Source organism: Gopherus flavomarginatus, chromosome 1 (genome assembly GCF_025201925.1).
Source record: "Gopherus flavomarginatus isolate rGopFla2 chromosome 1, rGopFla2.mat.asm, whole genome shotgun sequence".
NCBI classification, from domain to species: Eukaryota; Metazoa; Chordata; order Testudines; family Testudinidae; genus Gopherus; species Gopherus flavomarginatus.
In genome coordinates this window covers 108908074-108922612 of record NC_066617.1, presented here as the reverse complement: position 1 = coordinate 108922612, position 14539 = coordinate 108908074, and the positions used below count along the sequence as shown (strand labels likewise).

Genomic DNA, 14539 nt, shown 5'->3' with positions numbered 1-14539 from the left:
GCATCATAAGGACCATGTTGGTGGCAGGACTGGGGTGGGACTGGAGCCTTAGCACACAGTTCTGCAGAGGTTCCAGGCAGTACTGCGGCCCACAGGGCAGCCCAGGGGAGGCTGCCATAATTTAGACAGACCCCCAGCACTGTTTAAGAGCTTCCCAAGCTCCCGGAGCATGAGACTTCTGGTACATCAAAGAATCTCAGCCCAGGAATTTATTGGCCTTGGTATCTCTTGGATACTGACCATGAAGCCTAATAGTGAACATACGAATGGTCATACTGGGTCAGACCAGAAGTCCATCTAGCCCAGTATCCTGTCATAATATAAGAATGGCCGTACTGGGTGAGACCAAAGGTACATCTAGCCCAGTATCCTGTCTACCGACAGTGGCCAATGCCAGGTGCCCCAGAGAGGTAACAGGTAATATGGTGATCTCTCTCCTGCCATCTATCTCCACCCTCTGACAAACAGAGGCTAGAGACACCATTCCTTACCCAACCTGGCTAATAGCCATTAATGGACTTAACCTCCATGAATTTATCTGGTTCTCTTTTCAACCCTGTTATAGTCCTAGCCTTCACAACCTCCTCAGGCAAGGAGTTCCACAAGTTGATTGTGTGCGGTGTGAAGAAGAACTTCCTTTTATTTGTTTTAAACCTGCTGCCCATTAATTTCATTTGGTGGCCCCTAGTTTTTGTATGATGGGAATAAGTAAACAACCTCTGACAACGGCCAATGCCAGGTGTCCCAGAGGGAATGAACAGAACAGTTAATCATCAAATGATCCATTCCCTGTCGCCCACTCCCAACCTCTGGCACACAGAGACTAGGGACACCATCCCTGCCCATCCTGGCTAGTAGCAATTGATGGACCTATCCTCCTTGAATTTATCTAGTTCTTTTTTGAACCCTGTTATAGTGATGTGGCCCATGGGAATGTGTACAGACAGGAGGAGAGGAAGGGGGCAGGGCAAGCTCTGGGAATAAAAGGGAGCTGAGAAAGGTGCAGTGGGAGGCAAGTGGAGGAGTGAGAGAGGTGAGGAATGGGAAAGCCAGGTCATACTTCCATGTGCCGGGGTGATGGAGTCCACTATGCCTATGATAGCCCCTCCCCAAGTCAGCAGCTATTTTAAGTATCTGTTAAAACCTGGATTTTGAGATGAGATTTGTCCAAATGTGAATTCAGTCATACAGCCTGGTTCATTCACACATGAATTCACCCCAGGGATTCAGCCCAGCCCCAGATTCATCCTCAGCAGGTCTCTCTTCTAATTCACATGGAATAAAATATTGTTCCATTATGTGTCATCTTCCTTTTTGTTTTTAGATCATTTACCACTTACTTCCATGTGTTGTTCCTAAACATGGGGCGGGTATGCCAGGAAGAACCAAAGATGTTGAAAGATTTGGAGAAGCAGTCATTGTAGATGAAGCCAGTATAAATGGAGAATATGCCCATGAGCAGGATCAGGTAGCGCCCACCAAAGAAGGTGTTCCAAATCTGTAAGGGAAGAATTCAGGGAAAGTAAGCAACCACACAACTAAACAATGCTCGCACTGTGCAGCATGCCCCGGGAGAGGAATTCTTTTACAGAGTCATTCACTCACTCACTTCTGTATTTCCAGATGTTCATGCTTGGATAAGATGTTCCTACAGAAATGACCATCACCTAATTTCAGAAGTGCTGAACACCCAGTGATTTTAATGGGAGCTGCTGGTTGCTCAACATTTTTGAAAATCAGGCCATTTACTTAGACCCCTAAAGGTGGATGTAGGAGCCTGACTTTACAGTCCGACTTTTGAAAACTTACCCCCAATTTGCACATACAAATGCCAGCTGCAGTTTTGTACAGACATGTATGTGGGTGTGTGAAACTGCAGGTGCAAAGTTAGAGCGTATTTGGGGTGATCTGGCCCTCTGTGTTATTATTAGGCAGAGGAACTACTTGCCAAACAGCTAGGCCTCTTAGCTCCTCTGAGTTTTACAGAAGAAAACTCATTTAACATTTTGGGGTTTAGATGTTTTCAGTGTTGAGTAAGAGTTTTGGAACCCATTGCAAGGCCGGCAGGATGCATTCAGTCCTAGGAAACTCACCTCATTATTGCTTTTCTGGGCCAAAAGTGTCTTCTCATTAGTGACCATCCAGAGGGCGAAGGCCAGCATAACAGCACCGTGGCCACAATCTCCAAACATCACCGCGAACAAGAAGGGGAAGGTAATTATAGTGTATGGAGCTGATGGAAGGAGACAAACAGGAGCTCAGTTCCACTGAAGGACCTAGACAGGAATCAGCTTTTTAAATCAACCACTAGGGTCAGAAGGCCAGATTCTATGCCATGCGTAAAGGGGTGCAGTTTCACTGAAGTTAATGGAGCTCAACTAATTTGCACCAGCAGAGAATTTGGTTGAGCTGTGACATACGTGGTTTTGGATCACAAAGTGTGGTCAGAGACCAGAGGCCCTCCCCTCTGACCCATGTGCTTGGCAGGATCTCATTTTCAGGCTGCAGCAAACCACGTGGCTTTTCACCTGGATTCATCTCCCTGTAGCTTCCCACACCATAAGCATCCACAATGTTCTGAAAGCCTGCAGTGAACTTGTTGGTTCTGTTGAAGGTGGGTGGGGCCATCTTAGACTGTACTGCAGTTAGGATAGGAGAGATGGTAGAGCCGCTACGTTCCTGCAAACAGGCAACAAGGACCGACGTGAAATGGTGGGGGTGAATGTTAGCCTGTTCTTACTAGTCACGTCATACTGTTTTGCCAAGAAACCTCGCCCATGGAATAGTATTTGGCTAGTGAAACCTCCCCAACAGGTGTGCATTATACACTCCTTTATCCCACTGTCTCCCAACCTTGGAAGCAGGTCCCCTGAGGAGATGGGCTAGACCGACTAGCCCCAGCAGACTCAGGGCACAGTGGTGTTGGGCAGAATCGCACATTCCTACACCTTGCTCACTTCCCGGAGGCAAATGTGCTCCCACAGCCGCAAGTGAAGGGGCAAGCAGCTCCATGACAGCCGCCCCCCTCTCCTCCTTTCTCTGAGTGGGTCTAATGCTGCTGGGTGCTAGGCGCAACTCAACGCAGAGCTCAGCTCAGCCATGACAGCACATGTGGCCCAAGTCCAGACACACCTGTGGATGTTCCCACCCAGCCTGAGCCGCAAGCATCTCTGTCAGGTAATGAGGACAGCAGCCATGAGAGCCTAGAGAGCCAAAAATAAGAACAGACGAGGGAAAGGACAGGAGAAAGAGAAAAGAGAGGGACAAACCAAAAAACTAGCTGAAGAAAAAGAAGTTATGGTGGGTCCTGGGAGTCCATCTGAAGCAAGAAGGGGGCTCAGATACAAAGTGGCTGGGAAGCAGCGCTTAGCCCCTCACCATTCCCTGCTGGAGAGCCCTTTTTATCCTGCTAGAGTCAGCCACTGGGAACCAGATCTCGGCGATGACGCACTGCTGGGTGACGTCAATGTTACAGCAATTCAGGATGTGGTAGATGGCCTTGATTTTCTTCACCTTGATCCCCCAAGTCCACATGTTCGCAGCTGCCTCGTGCAGCAGCCGCTGGCGGTGCGATTCTGTTTGGGTGATCACCTGCAAACAATGCAGGAGCAATAGTGAAGCAATGGGGACGTATTTGGTGTGGTGCCCTCCAGCTACATTTTAGGGAAGCCTGGGGAAGGATTGCAGGTGTTTAGTATGAGTCAGCCAAACACCCGATAATGGCATTCCAAGATATCTGAACATGGACACAATATGCCAATCTCTGGAAAGCTGAAATACTGTGGGAGGGTGAGGGGGAGGGATTTATCGCAGCTTCATTCCTGTTAATTCCAGCTCAGTAGCTGATACTGCAAGGCACATTTTCCTGACCCCTGAAATGTAAAGCTCTGCTCATTGGGAGCTTGGTCCTAAAAGGGGCTGAGATATTTCCTGCAAACACTGAGCACCTTCAACGCTCAATGACACCTTCAGGAGTTCCTGGGCACCAACTGTAGGATGTGGGATCAGGCCCTAGTTCGGTCTCTCTCAAGAAGGCCTCCACAGCTCACAAGCACCAAGAGGAGTCTGGCTGGCTGAGGCAAGCAGAATTAAAAGCAAAATCTGGACCAGCTGCCTAGTCAGCAGCGAGACCCTCACGGGGTCAGTCTGACATGAGCATTTAGAAAGGGGATGATATCACATCAAATAAATGTCTGCATCTCCAACTGCTAGATGGGACGGTCTGGAACAAGGACAGAGAATGAGGGCTGCCCATTGTGCTGCACGGAGCAGCAGTACAGAAAGTTTGCACAACATAACAAGCCAAAGCTCAACACCCAATGCATCGGTCTCCTTTTCAAATAGAGGAAAATCTATGTTTTTATAAATGGCGAGGGAGAGTGTTTTAGTTTAACTACAGCACTCTTCCAGGGCCCCATCCGGACTTCAGCAAAGTGGAGCATAAGCCACAGCACCAGGCCCCTAGTTCTTACCCGGCATCCTGACTATGCCACTCGCCTGCCTTACAGGTTAACATGGTTCTAAATAGGGGCTGGGTGACAAAAGTCAAAGCAATCCAAGCAAATGAGTTTTGGAAAGTTCAGCATGATTCAAAGACAACGCAATTCATAGACTATTTAGGACATTACCAGTGCCAGCTAACCAGTCAAATAAATAGATTAAAGGCCCAATCCAAACCGATGGGTGTCTTTCCACAGACCACAGTGTGAGTTCAATCAGCAAAGGTCATGTGTAGGATAAATTTATCTCACAAACGCATGGATTTTTAATATATCACACGGTTATGCAATTTATCACGTGCCTTTAGCCAACTCAGCTGCTTAGCCAGTTTCACTAGGATGACTGCTAACATTCCCAGCCTCTGAGCCTCATCAGTCAAATGCCACTGGGATTTTTTCCCCCCCAAAGGAACCTTCGAAAGAAGCTTTTCCTTATTTCCCCTCAAATGTGGAATTTTCCTCACAAAATTACACCCCCAAGGCCCAAGATGGGTAATTTTCAGTTCTGTCGCTGTCATAGATTTAAGGGTTGAAATTTCAAAGTTAGAAACAGGAGGTGGATATGACTGGAAAAGGGAGATCCCTGGCTTTCCAGTGTGGTTCAGGACTCGTTACTACAACAAGGGCCTGAGAGATCAGCCATTTTAGGTACAGAAAAGCTATTTCAGGTATTTTTAAAGGTTTTTATGGTGCCCTCTGATCCCTATACAGTTGGACCAGGGAGTGAAGTGTTTGTATATGGCAGCTGAGATCGCCATCCTCTGCTAATGCTATTGCACACAAAAAATAGTTCCAATAAAAATGTGTAAAACTCTCTAAAACATTTGTAAAAAAAATTTCTGTCATGTATGTGGCACATACATGATGATGCAATGTGGTACATATATTTTACCAGCAGCAAAGGTCGGACAAACCCCTGTCAGGGATGGTCTAAGTTTACTTGGTCCTGCCTCAATGCAAGGGGCTGGACTAGGTGACTTCTCAAGGTCCCTTCCAGCCTACAGTTCTATGATTCCATGATTAGCTATTCCTGGATCCCCCGCTCACCACCAGGGCCCTGATTCTGAAGTGACTGTACGTGGCCAGACTCCTACTTGTGTGTGGATCTCTACATCTGTCAACTGGGCTTCCCATGATCACAGAAGCCAGTCTGTCTGCACACAGTCAGTCACAGGATCAGGGTCTAAATAAAGCTAGTGTCACTTACTGCATTTAAATCCTCAATCCTTGCGTTCACACCATCGGCCATTTCTCGACGTTCAGCAGCAGACTCTGGACAGGTATATACTGTAGCACGAAACCTAGTATGAAGAAGGAGGAAAAGACCCAGTCATACTTACCGTCACTATGCACAGTTATTTGTAAGACTATTTGCACACTCTTTTTACTTGAAAACTGGTCCCCATCTCCACTTCATGCATTGAGATACACCAGCACTGTAGCTGAGGCGCAGTTATACATAGGAACCTCCCTCAACCCGACAATAAACGGGACTCTCATTCTGTGCTGCGAGTTAAGGTACTTGATTTTCCTTAGGCCAAGTCTATATGTGCAGCTCTGCAGCAGTGCAACTGAATGGATACAGCTGTGTTGCTGAAGCATGTCTGGTGAAGACACTATACCAACAGCAGAGCCCTCTCCAGTCAGCATATCGAACACACCTCCACAAGTGGCATAAGCTATGTTGGCAGGAGAAGCTCTCGCGCCAGCATAGCAGCATGCACAGAAACACTTACACTGGGGTAACTCATGTAGAATATTCATACTCCTGAGCAACATATGTTTTGCCGACATAGGCTGGCATGTAAACCTAGCCTTAGTGGAAAGGATTTTAAAGAGCAACAAAAATAACATTTTCTGCAAAGCCAAAGTGAGTGAGGTAATATCTTTCATTAGGCCAATTTCTGAGAGAGACAGACTTTCGAGCTTACACAGAGCTCTGCTTCAGGTCTGGGAAACGTACTCAAGAGTATCACAGCTAAATGCAAAGTGGAATAAGTTATTTAGCATAAGTAGTTAACATTCCAGGTGAAGAGGCTGATTAACACTAGTGGGTTACAGATTGTGGTAATAGGCCAGTGCCACAACGAGGGCAAAGCGAGTGAGGCACTTGCCTCAGGAGCAGAAAGTCTCTCCTTCAGAGGCAATTCCGCAGCAAGTCCTTCCCTCCGAAAGGGACTGAGGGACACGTTGCCGAATTGCTGCTAGTCGTCGGCAAGGGAGAGGGGCGGCACATTCAGCTCTTTGGTGGAAATGCGGTGGCGGGTCCTTCCCTTCGAGAGGAACCTGCCACCAAAGAGCCTGTCCCTTGCCTCGGGTGCAAAAATCCCTAGTTACAGCTCTGTAATAGGCCATAAACCCTGTGTCTCTATTTGGGCCATGATTTTTAGTGTCTAGCAAAGCCATGAATTTAAGCTTCCAGGCTCATCTTTTGAAAATGATGTGGGCTCCCTTTGAGGCTGAGGACTGAGAGGCCAGATATAGAGGTTTCGCTTTGTGAAAAAACTGTTCACCGACAGGCAATCGGGTGTTTTTGTCTTTTTCGGGGGTATCATTTTGTTATGTGAGTTCATTCAAGAGCATAGTGATGGTCTCATTTTACCCGTTTAGCTGTTATTGGGGCATTTAATGCAGTTTCTGAAAAGTCAATCGTGTAACAGAGCAGCCAATAGATGTCCCTGTGGCACCAAGACTTTATGGTAGTCATTCACCTTTATCTTTGCAGCACAATTACAAAATCAGCACATCCCCAGGCAGTGAGCTGTTACACGACCCACTTAAGAAAGAGCCATCACTGAGGAAAATGTTAATAAAACCCAGTTAGTCTAGAACATGTTTTCTATATTTATTTGCTAGTGTAAACAACTAAAACTGAGAATGTACAGTACTGTGTGTTATTGTAGACTGAGGTCAGGCCTACACTAGCAGCACTAGCTATAGTTGTATACCATATCAACAAAGCACTCCTTTCATGAATGCAGCCACCCCCCAAGTGAAACAACCTATACTGGTGAAAGCCATTTTGACACTACACAATTGCATCTACACAGGGAGTTTCGATGGCACAGCTGTGTTAGTCAGGAACCACACTTCTTCACACTTCTGGCTGACACAGCTGTGCCACCAGAAGTCTGTAGAGTAGACCTGGCCTGGGGCATGGACTCAGTTATGTCAGTCTAAGCGTTGACACCAGTAGAAGTACTTTTATACCGATAAACCTATGTTCACTCTGAGAGGGTTTTGCTGATTTAACTGTACAGGGATAGTTACAGTTAATGCACGGTCTGCATTACTAAGGCCTTGTCCACACACAAAAGTCTATACCTCCCCTAATCTGGATTCAGCCGTACCAGTGTAAATGTGCTTATATCAATATAGTTGAGGCCTGGTCTACACTTAGACTGATCTAGCTACATCGCTCAAGGGTGTGAAAAGCCCCCGAGTGCTGCAGTTAAGCCAACCTAACCCCAGGTGTAGACACAGCAGGTAGATTGAAGAATTCTTCCATCAACCTACCTACAGCAACTCAGGGAGATAGATTACCTACAAAGACTGAAAAACTCCTTCCACTGATGTAGGAAGGGTCTACATTACAGTGCTAGGCTGCAGCTGTGTCACTGTAGAGCATAGTGTAGACTTGGCTTTATTCCTGTACAGGAAGGGGAATAAGCGATATTGGCATAGAACACCTTTATTCCAGAATAACTGTAACCACAATAGGAGTTGTACTGGTATAATGATAGCAGTTAAAAAAAATCACACCAACAGTTATACCAATACAAAAATTACACATAGAGCAGGCTATAGTTTGTGTTGAACTCATGTAGTGTATGCTGACAGATTTTCTGGCCTGCTGTCCACTGGGACCCTCACAAAACAAGACACACATCTCACGACGCTCTCTCAGTGGATAACATTTGCAACTACATAAAATGAGTGAGTGTCAGGTAACATGATAGCTTCCACTTATACACAGATTTCTTAGTCATTAGCTGTTTGATTCATGTAGCGATGGCATAATGTCTAGTGCTCATGCCATCACTGTCACTTCAGGTGATGTCACAAAGGTTATATTGAGATATAACTCCATGAATCAAACAGTTGAAAAAGAATGCCTTGAAGAGAATGCTTCTTTTTTACACAAAGATACATAATCAGATTATCAGATGGTGTAAAGCGACCATTCCATTGGTTTTAAAAGACAGCATGTGACATTTAGAAACGTGCATCACATCATGGTCTCAAGGCATGTCACAGTATGTTTCCCAGAATCAGTTCTTGCCCATACGTGAGGAAGAACTGTGGCAAATTTAACAAAACACACAGCAGTATATTTGACCCCTGTACAAATTTTGTTGTTCTCAAACCGGGGTTGGGACCCCTCTGGGGGTTGCAAGGTTATTACATAGGGGTTTGCAAGCTGTTGACCTCCATCCCAAACCCAGCTTTGCCTCCAGCATTTATAATGGTGTTAAATATATAAAAACGTGTTTTTAATTTATTGGGGGGGGTCGCCCTCAGAGGCTTGCTATGTGAAAGGGGTCACCAGTGCAAAAGTTTGAGTGCCACTGCTCTATAATCACAACAATATATCTTTACCTAGCCACCCACTCTGAACAGGAGCTCTAACCACAAACCATCCTGCAAAAGAATCCCAGGGTTACTAGCCCTGCTTAATTATCTCCAGCTTCTTATGCTTCAGAGCTCTTAGCCCACCTTTTAATTGGTATTTTTAATCCAACTTGAAAGCTTATTCCACCATGCTGTAGAGTTCCTACATTTTGCACATTATCCCAGCAATGCTATTTTGATCGTTTAACAGCCCCTTTGCATATTAAATATCCCCTTTGCTGTAATGACAGACATCTATGAAAGCTGAAGCAGAATTCAGCTAGGAACCCGTACACTGATAAATCCATTTTAGCATTCACATTAGCATCTAGGCAGCCACCAGTTTAAGAGGAAGGGGAAAATCTCCTCGCTCCCACCCCTCCATCTCTTTAATAAATTTGTGCATGGGATTAATGCTCATGAAATTGGCAGACTAATGTTATCAGTTAGAGCAAAGCATATTGCAAGTGAGGGATGTGCAAGCATTCCATATACTGTTCCCCCAATCAAAGCTTATTTGGACCTGTAAAAATCCTGCTATTCCAATCCAGGGTTTCTGCAGAATATTAACTGTTACGGTTGTGCTTAACTGTGCACTGATGATGCTGGCTTTCTGATGTGAGCAACTGCTTTTTTAGGGACTACAATGGCACCATCAACTTCATTTCTACTTTTAAATTAAACAGGATTAGGAGAACCTACAGGCATGTCCACAGAGCCACTGCTCAGTGTCTGCTTCCCATAAAGGAGGAGTCTGCTTCAGCTCTGAGGTAGAGGGTATAGGTGTTGGTGCCTAACTCCCTTTGAATTCCAATGGGATATGAGTACCTAACCCCCTTAGGCTCCCAGCTGCAGCCCTTTTATTCAAAGGACAGAGGTTCACGCTTTTAGCTCTGGGGACCTGAGCTCAATCCGCACTGACAACCAAAATGATGATGGTTCTTATATCTACTAAAATTGTTTTCTGAAAAATTCCCGCTGGCTCTACAACGGGTTGGGTGGCAGCACCGGTGAGAGCCCTGGCGTAGACAAGCCTTCAGGCATAGTCATTGCCATGTTACATACATGAGAAATGTTTGTTGTTGCTTATTGCAGCATGCTGTAAAGGCAGCCAGTATGGGACTGATCCCACTCCCATTGAAGTGAAGGGTAAAACTCCCATGGATTTCAATTATGCAGGAGCAGATCTTAAAGGTCAGATTGTCAAGCTGGAGCTCCTCAGACAAAGACCTTTACTGGAAAAATTCCCCTTCCTGATCCAGTCCTAACTGAGCCTAGGGACCAAGGAAAAGACCCCCCCACCAGATGGCTGTGTCAGGTATGGTCAGTTCTGGTTCTCACATAGGGTTCTTTCTTGGAGTCATCCTTGCAAAAATCTGCTAGCCTTAAGACTTCGGCTAACTATGCCAAATGGGGGGGTTATGTATGAAAATGGATTCAGTGACAGTTAATCAAATCTGACTTACACAATACAAAGCCCATCAGTACTGAGTGCTATAAAACAGTAACGCAGTATTCAGACCTGATTAGTTTTTTTAAAGTTTGTTTAACTGGGAATGAGATGGAAAGATTAAGATTTTAATTTTTATTCTTTACTGCTTCCTTTTGACACCAGTTAAAGAGACTAGCACAGAAGCCAGCAGTTAATTCAATATAGAAAGGTTGTTTAAAAATATAGCTCTAGATCCTTTAAACAGAAGCTTAATAAAATTGTCCTAAATTTTCAAACATGATTAGAGATTTTAGGGATCCTCAGTTTTGAAATGCCCCTCTTCTGACACCCTAATAAGGGTCTGATTTTCATAGGGTGGGTGCTGAGACCTTCTGAAATCCAGGCCCATTAAGGTATCTGCTTAGAAATTGAGAAATTGAGGCTCCTGAAATCGCTAGTCACTTTGGAAAACTGAGGGCCTTAATTTTAAAATGCCAAGGTGATACATATTTTTATTATTAGACACAGCAGAAATAAAAAGCAGGACGGAGCAAATTGGTAGAGCTAACAGCGGAGCGCTGAGAAATAATCTCTACTCCCATTCTCCTTTAGCCAGTCCTGCCAAGTAAACATCCCCAAAAGAGTCATTGCTACTTTCTCAGCCGCCTGCCTTACCCATCACAAATCTTCTTGATTTTTTGGCTGAGCTGCTCTCCTTGATAGAAGATAATGAACACATTCTTTTTCATCTGTTCCTTCTGAAAAGCAATGCAAGCAGATTTTAAAATGCTCATAAAGTACAGCACAGTACTGAAAAGGGAAGATTTTTAGTCACTTTTTTTCAATAGCATTTTTTTAAATAGTTTTCCAGGAACATCAGTTAAAACACAAAATGCTGTTTAGAGGGGTTCCCCTGGTTGCAAACACAAGGGCTAGGATATCTGTTGCAGGCTGTGTATACTGGAGACAGAATGCCAGCAGGAGTCATAAGTGTGACCCTCAGAGGAAGCAAAGGACAGGGCTTCTTAGGCACAGAGCTTGCTGGAGGGACAGATCTGGAAATTTCTGAGCAAGAAAACTGTTGTTTGTTTCTACTGTGTTCAGGGACACAGAACTTTGTGTACACTTTCATAAATAAACAAGAATACACCAAGAATGTACCTGACAATGAGTCCTCATCCTATTGAAAACAACTCTACAAGGCCCTGATTATTGGCAAACTGCTCAGGCCAAATGGGCAACAGTAATCATAACAACTGAAAATGGGGAAAACAAAGATCTGTTGTGTTTTAAAAAGGGCCTCCCAGCCCCATACTTGTCCAACCTGCCCAGTTTTAACTCAGGTAGCAGGTACAGTAGAATGGCAGAGGATTATCATGGCAGTTTGAGTGTCTCTAAAGGTGTGTGTGCGCGCATATAAAGTGGGAAGGAGGTGAAGCAGGAGTATACCTACCGTAATAGGGTCCTCCAGGGCAGTGTCCATTTCAGTGTATCTCAAATAGATGTTTCCTCTGCAGGCTCTCCACAGTAAACGCTCAAAAGGCACCATCCTTTCCCTTTTTATTACGCCTGCTGTGAATCTAGGCAGCGTGAACAAGACAGATAAATGGCAGGCATATTTTTGAACACGTGCCACACTGGGTTTTATAATCATTGAGGCTCCATAGTCTATGTATTTACATTCAAATCCGACCTGGGACCCTGGCTACAAGTGTGCCTGTAGTTAGGTGAGGCCTCTATATTAAGAGACGATCAAGCACGGATCTTACTTCTTAATCCATTCACTTTTCTCTAACTTTTTAGGGAGCTATAAGCCCACCTCTCTGTTTCATGATTAGGGGAGGGAGGGAGAGGAGCAGGGAGAGAAACAGGTTCATTCTCTTCTTAAATATGTGAAGCGGATATAGTGATGGTGAAAGGCACCTGGCTGACAGGACTGGAAACTGAAACACTCTCTATACACACAGCCGGTACAGCACAAGCAGGGCTCGTGAGTTTCACCACACTGACCGACCAATGTACCTCATCCTCAACCTGACGAGGTCAAAAGTTTAGAGCAGAGCTCAGTTTCCTGACTTTCTCTCCCTCTTAATCTAGCCCAAGGCTGGAGTAACTAAGCCCTGACCCTTAATGGCCTTCATGATAGCAAGATTGCCTTGGAACTGCCTACATTACAAAACACCACTGTATGGGGATTTAACCATGACTAGCTGCATAGTACCAAACATGACTTGTCTTAGCCAACATTGCTGCAAAGTCACAATCAGCATCATGCCATCTGCCTCGACTTCATTCAAACTCAGTGCAGCTTTCTACTGTAGGCGAGCCCTGAGCGTAAACTGCAATGGTGGTTTCTGTGACGTGCACATCTGTCATAAGAACATAACGGCCATACTGGGACAGAACAATGGTCCATCTAATGCAGTATCCTAAATTCTAACAGTGGCTGGTGTCAGACACTTTGGAAGGTGTCATGGTATAATCCCCACTCTGAACCTTAGCGTCCAAAAAGATGGGGTACCAGCATGAATTCCTCTAAGCTTAATTACTAGCTTAGAACCTGTAGCGCTGCCACCAACCAGGAATTCCAGTGCCTGGTACACTCTGGTCCCCACAAAACCTTGCCTGGGGACCCCCAAGACCCAGACCCTCTGGATCTTAACACAAGGAAAGTAAACCCTTTCCTTCAAAGTTGCCTCTCCCAGACTTCCCCTCCCTGGGTTACCCTGGAAGACCACTGTGATTCAAACCCCTTGAATCCTGAAACAGAGAGGAAAATGCATCTTCCCCCCTCCTTCTCTCTTCCCCTCCCAGATTCTTCCTGAGAGAAAGTAATCCTGGCACAGATAGAAATCAGCCTCTCTCTCCCTCTTCCCTCCTTTCTCCCCACCAATTCCCTGGTGAAGTCCCCTGGGATCTCACCAGAATAAAAAAACAATCAGGTTCTTAAACAAGAAAAGCTTTTAATTAAGAGAGAAAAAACAGTAAAAACTATCTTTGTAAATTTCAAATGGAATAGGTACAGGGTCTTTCAGCTGTAGACACTGGGAACACCCTCCCAGCCTAAGTATACAAGTACAAAGTAAAATCTTTTCAGCAAAATACCAATTTGAACTCCTTTCAGCCAAATACACATTTGAACTTCTTCCAGCCAAATACATATTTGCAAATAAAGAAAACAAACATAAGCCTAACTCGCTTTATCTACCTAGAACTCACTAGTCTGAATTTATAAGAGCCTGGATTGGAGAGATTGGAGAGAAACCTGGTTGCACATCTGCTCCCTCTGAGCCCCCAGAGTGAACAACCACCAAAACTAACAGCGCAGCACAAAAACTTCCCTCCCTCAAGATTTGAAAGTATCCTGTCCTCTGATTGGTCCTCGGGTCAGGTGACAGCCAGGCTTACTGAACTTGTTAACCCTTTATAGTCAAAGAGATATAAAGTACTTCTGTGCTATTAACTTTTCTTATCTGTTTATGACAGAAGGAATGAACAAAACAGAGCAATTTATTGTAGATCCATCCCCTGTTGTCCAGTCCCAGCTTTTGGCAGCTGGAGGTTTTGGGACACCCAGAGTATGGGGTTACATCCCTGACCATTTTGCCTAATAGCCAGTGATGGACCTATCCTCCATGACTGATCTAATTCTTTTTGGAACCCAGTTAAATTTGGGTCTTCACAACATCTCCTAGCAACGAGTTCCAAAGGTTGAGTGTGCATTGTGTGAAGAAATGCTTCCTTTTGTTTGTTTTAAACCTGCTGGCTATTGTTTCATTGGGAGACCCATGGTTCTTGTATTATGTGAAAGGGTAAACAGCACTTCCTTATTCACTTTCTCCACACCAGTCATGATTTTATAGACCTCTATCATATCCCCCCTTAGTTGTCACTTTTCTAAGATGAACAATCCTATTCTTATTAATCTCTCCTCATACCGAAGCTGTTCCATACCCTTAATCATTTTTGTTGCCCTACTCTGTACTTTTTCCAATTC

At 44.9% G+C, this 14539-nt stretch overlaps 1 protein-coding gene across 1 annotated transcript in view; it reads right to left on the bottom strand.

Annotated features, from left to right (window-relative positions):
- ATP6V0A4 (ATPase H+ transporting V0 subunit a4) overlaps nt 1–14539 on the bottom strand; it is a 51209-nt gene that overhangs the window by 21964 nt on the left and 14706 nt on the right. Inside the window, exons 7-13 of the mRNA XM_050945601.1 lie at nt 11996–12122; nt 11218–11300; nt 5707–5800; nt 3379–3591; nt 2529–2679; nt 2094–2233; nt 1341–1498 (exon numbers count right to left, since the gene is read on the bottom strand). Coding sequence (XP_050801558.1) covers nt 1341–1498; nt 2094–2233; nt 2529–2679; nt 3379–3591; nt 5707–5800; nt 11218–11300; nt 11996–12122 — 966 coding nt within the window. The remainder of the gene's footprint in view (nt 1–1340; nt 1499–2093; nt 2234–2528; nt 2680–3378; nt 3592–5706; nt 5801–11217; nt 11301–11995; nt 12123–14539) is intronic.